Source organism: Palaemon carinicauda, chromosome 14 (assembly GCF_036898095.1).
Source record: "Palaemon carinicauda isolate YSFRI2023 chromosome 14, ASM3689809v2, whole genome shotgun sequence".
Classification (NCBI taxonomy): Eukaryota; Metazoa; Arthropoda; class Malacostraca; order Decapoda; family Palaemonidae; genus Palaemon; species Palaemon carinicauda.
Window position 1 is genome coordinate 22,306,882 of NC_090738.1, and position 6,439 is coordinate 22,313,320.

General features: G+C 32.5%; 1 protein-coding gene across 2 annotated transcripts in view; it reads right to left on the reverse strand.

Moving 5' to 3' along the window:
• Nucleotides 1–1,084: 1,084 nt before the first annotated feature.
• LOC137653481 (acid phosphatase type 7-like) overlaps nucleotides 1,085–6,439 on the reverse strand; it is a 16,844-nt gene continuing 11,489 nt past the window's right edge. For both annotated transcript variants that reach the window (XM_068386919.1, XM_068386918.1), the window contains exons 10-11: nucleotides 3,789–3,957; nucleotides 1,085–1,732 (exon numbers count right to left, since the gene is read on the reverse strand). In XM_068386919.1, the coding sequence (XP_068243020.1) occupies nucleotides 1,634–1,732; nucleotides 3,789–3,957 (268 nt within the window). In that variant the 3' untranslated portion in view covers nucleotides 1,085–1,633. The remainder of the gene's footprint in view (nucleotides 1,733–3,788; nucleotides 3,958–6,439) is intronic.

A 6,439-nucleotide genomic window follows, 5' to 3' on the forward strand; every position in this document is an offset into this window, starting at 1 on the left:
TTTCTAGTGACATAATTGGCTACTGTTTGTGCTAAACAACTCCCTGCCATGTAGGCTAACTTACAAACTTTATATCTAAGTTCACGCGGTAAATTGTAGGCATAACCAAAAAGTTTTACTAAGTCCTCCGGTGGAACATCAATGCTGTCTAGCTTTTCCGGGTCTTCGTTGGTCCATATGGTCCACATTTCATAAATGAAATATAAACGAGATTTTGGAACGTCCATCGAAGCTATATCAAAGATGCCTGACTGGGATTCGAGTCCCACTCAAACTCGTTAGTTTTTTTGGTTGCTGCAACTTCACCATCCTTGTGAGCTAAGGATGGGAGTTTTGGGGGGAGCCTAGAGGTCTATCTGCTGAGTCATCAGCAGCCATTGCCTGGCTCTCCTTGTCCCTAGCTTGGGTAGAGAGGGGCCTTGGTCGCTGATCATGTGTGTATTATATTGTCAGTCTCTTGGGCATTGACCTGCTCGAGAGGGCAATGTCACTGTCCCTTGTCTGTGCCATTCATGAGTGGCCTTTAAACCTTTAAAACTTGCAATAGATTATCTTAATGTCCTAAAGTCTACTTCGATTCATTGACTCTTCTGTTCTATAATGGAGTCTTTCTTTTTTCGTAAATCGTAATATTTTTCATATTTTGTCATTGTCTGATTCATTATCATCTCGTTATCGTTTGATTGAAATTCTTGATTCCATCCTTTATTTTTAGCTTTGTCTAAAAAATATCATGAAAGAATAAATACCTTTTATTTTGAAAATGTAAAGGTATTTGTCATGAAAGATAGATAAGTGATGTTATCCTAGTTGAGAGAGAGAGAGAGAGAGATTTTCAGTCAAAAAGTAACTTTTCATTGTTGATGGATGATCACATTCAAGAAAATATATTTTTGAACGATGCAGTCCTTAGAATTGTCTTGGGCAGAAGGTTATATAAATATCAAGTAAAACTTGCTTTAGTGTCTCCTTAGATTTCTCATTCCTATAGCATCTTCCTTAGCTTATGAACTACTATTAGATCATGAATCATATGTATCATCTTCAACACCCATCACTTAAGAGGACATTTTAAACTACCCCATTACAGAAAAAGTTTATTCATAAAAGGGAAAAAAATACACGAATCGAGCATCATTTTTAGTCACGATATTCGCACAATTGTATAAAGTATTAAATGACTGAAAACTTTTATGGAAATCCAAACATGTTTGTTTCATGAGTGGAGTGAAGTCTTCTGAAATGTTCTGATAGGGTAAGCAAAACTGGGCTCTACTATTGGGCAAATTTATCTGTAAAATTTTCTCAGTACCTCAGTGTAAACTTAGGAGAATATTGTACCTCTATTCCATTTATCAATATCAAACGTGACATAACCCAATACATGTTACAAATATGATGAAAGTAAACGTTAATGATAATGTATCACATTCCCCCGGAGAAAATTGAGACTAGAATGACAAGTTAATCAAGTAACTAGCAGTTAAATGGTTATTCAAATATCAGAATAAATTAGTTAGACGTATATGTCACCCCAACCCCACTAAACATTAGTTTACCAGCCATATCAAGAGATAATATTCATATATTTTTTCCCGCAAATAAAAATTTAAAACGAGCTTTTCTCAATCTCCTAGTGGGCGTGGAACTCTGGATACAATTCCGGGTAGAGTTCGCTATAGGGAGCGTGCGAATCCTTTATCAGCCAAGCAGAATCAATCACAGCTCCGTCCTGTATAAGAAAAGAAACACATTTGATGAGATTAATTTCGTATTGCATTGGCTATTATTACGTAAAATAATTAGCTATTTTTACTTTTATCCACTTATTTTAATTGATTATTGCTTCTCTGGTAGTTTATGTATTCCCTTGTTTCCTTTCCTCGCTGGGGTATTTCTCCCTGTTGGTTACGCCAAAAGCTTTGAAAGTCAATCATTACTAGATTTTTTTTGAGGGAGATGGTGTGATTGAATGTTATTTCGCAGATGAGAAAATATGAAATGAACAGTATTTAATCCTCCAAAGGAGAAATTTTATTTGTGTCTACCATTTATATATGATTTTAAAAACATCACATGTATACTTGAAAAGGCCCTTGGGCTTAGCTAGCAATAATAATAATAATAATGATAATAATAATAATAATAATAATAGTAATAATCACAACAACAACAACAACAACAACAACAACAACAACAACAACAACAACAACAACAACAACAACAACAACAACAACAACAACAACAACAATAATAATAATAATAATAATAATAATAATAATATGGTCAAGTGTAATTGGTTCATGTTCATGTTATTTTCACCCATTTTTAGGCTTCTTCTATACCTTCGTTCCAACTTCCTCCCCCCCCCCCTCGAATCGTCCAACCTCTGAACTTTTAATTCATAGTGCTAAATGGCCTCCCAGGTCCCAGTGCTGGACCATACGGCTCAAATTTATAATCCCAGTCAACGTGAAGACGTAGCTACTTACCTTACCAGAGAGCTTAATGGTTTCTTTACTTAGCATCCCCCACCCACTTTGACATTAAAACCTTCAGTTGTTATAACTGATAAGGAATATGGAGCAATTTTATATGAGATACTGCTTGAATAAACAGAATTTATCTGGTGAAAATAAGAGTTAGGCTAAATAAACAGAGGGAACGTGCAGGTGTAAGCCTGTTGTTGACCGGTTCTTACAAATCCTCAGCTGTGTACATTAATGACTGACAAATTATTAAGTACCTAGTGAAGCCAACGCTAAAGTTGTGATTGTTTGATGGTTTATAATTATTATTATTATTATTATTATTATTATTATTATTATTATTATTATTATTACTTGCTAAACTACAACCCTATTTGGAAAAATAGGATGCTATAAACCCAGGGGTTCTAACAGAAAAAAGAGCCCAGTGAGGAAAGGAAAAATTAAATATTTTTAGAACAGTAACAATATTAAATCAAATATCTCCTATATAAACTATAAAAACTTTAACAGAACAATAGGAAGAGAAATAAGTTAGAATAGTGTGCTCGAGTATGGATCGTAGAAAAGGCATGATCTGTCTAAGGAAAGATTTTTTTTCCATACTTTTTTCAAAAGGTTTAAATTGTTGAACAGATTAGCCTTGATCTATTTTCATGCTATGTATGTGGACAGTAAATTATTAGCTTTATTACATAAAGTATGGTTATAAATTACCAAATGAACTAGTGATCTTTATAATTAAACAACTGAATCTGTTGAAAATGAAAGGTTGGAAATTGGGGGATATGATTATTGGACAGGTTGACATAAATCTCGTTTCATAGTTTATTTATTACATATCCGATTAACTTTGTTATTTATGCAAAGATTTTTGTTTTGTAATGCCATTTTGTAGTTTGTTCTTTATTCATTATACTATAACTGAAATAATAATACCAATTCCTTAATATCGCAAGAGGGTCTGCCCCTCTCTTTTGTTCTTCTCTTGTACTTCTCTTTCTCCCTATTTCCTTAATCTTTCCCATCCCGAGTACCTGCCTTTGAGCTGTAAATTGGATTGTATCCAGGGGTTCTCTTCCTTTCCCCATATTCCCCACTTTCCTATTATTATTATTATTATTATTATTATTATTATTATTATTATTATTATTATTATTATTATTATTATTGTATGGGACTGTTTCCCAGGTTGGTGCCCTTGGGCTTGTGGCATATTGCTTACCCTGAAAAGGGTTAATAATGATAATGATATGACTAACTACCTAACCATACATTTCAAGAATGAGCCAAACTCACTTTGTCATCCGACACCTGTTCCCAGTACAGGTGAGAGACGTTGTAGACGGTCAGTCTCGCGTATCCGTAATCAGAAGACCGGAAGGCCGACCATTCCGGTGGATCAGGGATGAAGCGATCCGTATCCTCCTGGCAACCGGCTGATCCGGATATGAAATGGACCGGACCTCTGCGAAGGTAAATGAAAGTTTCGAAAGATTTGTTTAGTAGGAACGTTATAAGGAATTATTCTTATATTGTATAGGGTTGTGGTAGCTTGACTTGCAATCCATGGATTTTCTGCATGTCTTATTTGAAGAGGCATATACACTGTAGACAAAAAGACACTATATATATATATATATATATATATATATATATATATACATATATATATATATATATATATATATATATATATATATATATATATATATATATATATATATATATATATATATATATAGTTGATAGATGTGTTCCTCTTGGGAATCGCAATTTAAGCAGGAATAAAATAGTCAATGCTGCTATCATCATCTTTATTCGGGAGCTTTCGACATAACTTATGTCATCCTCAGCCTATCTGCAATTATCATATGTAAAATTAATAAAATTAATAAAAATCATCCTAAGTACGTAGTTAGGAAGATATACTTTCATGAACTGACCAACTCGCTGTAAAATCAACCAATCAAGGAACATAAAACCACATAAAAGACTTATTACACATATAACTATATAAAAGACTTAATCACTAATATACCTAGTCACCCGCAGGATGGGTGGTCATCGTCTCCTGCGGGTGACTAGGTATATTAATGATTGAGTCTTTTATATTGTTATATAGTTATATGTGGAATAAGTCTTTTATGTGGTTTTATGTTCCTTGATTGGTTGATTTTAGAGCGAGTTGGTCAGTTCATGAAAGTATATCTTCCTAACTACGTACTTAGGATGATTTTTATTAATTTTATTAATTTTACATATGATAATTGCAGATAGGCTGAGGAGGACATAAGTTATGTCGAAAGCTCCCGAATAAAGTGTATATATATTTATATATATATATATATATATATATATATATATATATAAATATATATAAAATATATATATATATATATATATATATATATATATATAGATAGATATATATATATAAATATATATATAAATATATATATATATATATATATATATATATATATATATATAAATAAATATATATATGTATGTATGTATATATATATTTATATGTATGTATATATATATTTATATGTATGTATATATATATATTTATATGTAAGTATATATATATTTATATGTAAGTATATATATATTTATATGTAAATATATATATATTTATATGTATGTATATATATATATATATATATATATATATATATGTATGTATATATATTTATACATATGTATATATGTATATATATATATATTTATATTTATATATATATTTATATATATGTATATATATATATATCATCCTAAAGGTAAATTCTCTGGGAATATCACTGTAGTACATATATCTCTTCGAAGCTACTCTTAGGAACCTTCCACCAGGACGACATGGCTATCTTTCCCAGAAATAGATTTTCGCTTCGCTCAAAATCCGTTATATATTCATCATTATCTCCCACGCCTATTAACACAAAGGGCCTCGGTTAAATTTCGCCAGTCGTCTCTATCTTGAGCTTTTAATTCAATACTTCTCTATTCATCATCTCCTCAGCCATGTAGGCCTGGATCTTCCAACTATTCTAGTGCCTTCCTGAGCCCAGTTGAAAATTTGGGGAGGACGAAGAGCATGCCCAAACCATCTCCATCTGCTCCTCACCATGATCTCATCCACATGTGGCATTTCTAATCCTCTCCTGCCATTTTACTCCCAATATTCTTCCGAGGGTTTTGTTCTCAGTTCGACTAAATCGGTTGGAGAATGTTTAATTGTCATGCCATGACTCATGTCCATATAGTAACACAGATCTCACTATTCTGATGTATAGCCTGAGTTTTATATGTAGTTTTATTTCTAAATATTACTTAACCTACCCATTTTCTGATTTGCTTTTTTTTAGTATTAAACTAAACTCTAATTCTAAAGACCTTGTGTTTTAGATCATAGTTCCTGAATGCTTACATGATTCTACCTCATTAATCCTTTCACCTTCCAAGGATATTTCATCTTTCATTGCATACTCCGTTCTCATCATCTGTCTTTCTTCTATTTATATTGAGCCCAACTTCATGTGATATTTCATGCATTCTGGTAAGCAAGTATGGCAAATCCTGTGGTGTACTACCAATAAGGACAGCGTTATCAGCATACTCTAGGTCAGCTACTATCCTATTACCAGTCCAGTCCAATCCTTCTCCACCATCTCCAACTGTTCTACCAAATATAAAATCCACGAGGGGGATAACAACATAGGTGACACCGCATTCCCTTTTAGTATTCGCTGTTCACTGGAAATTCATTTGATAGGACTCCACTAACATCAGCTTTGCACTTGCTATACCCATGAACAGACTTAATCAAATTCACATATTTAAGAGGAATTCCGTGATAACGTAGGACTCTCCACAAAATTGGCCGGTGCACATTATCAAAGTCTTTTTCATTGTCCACAAATGCCATCAAACGTTGATTTCCATAT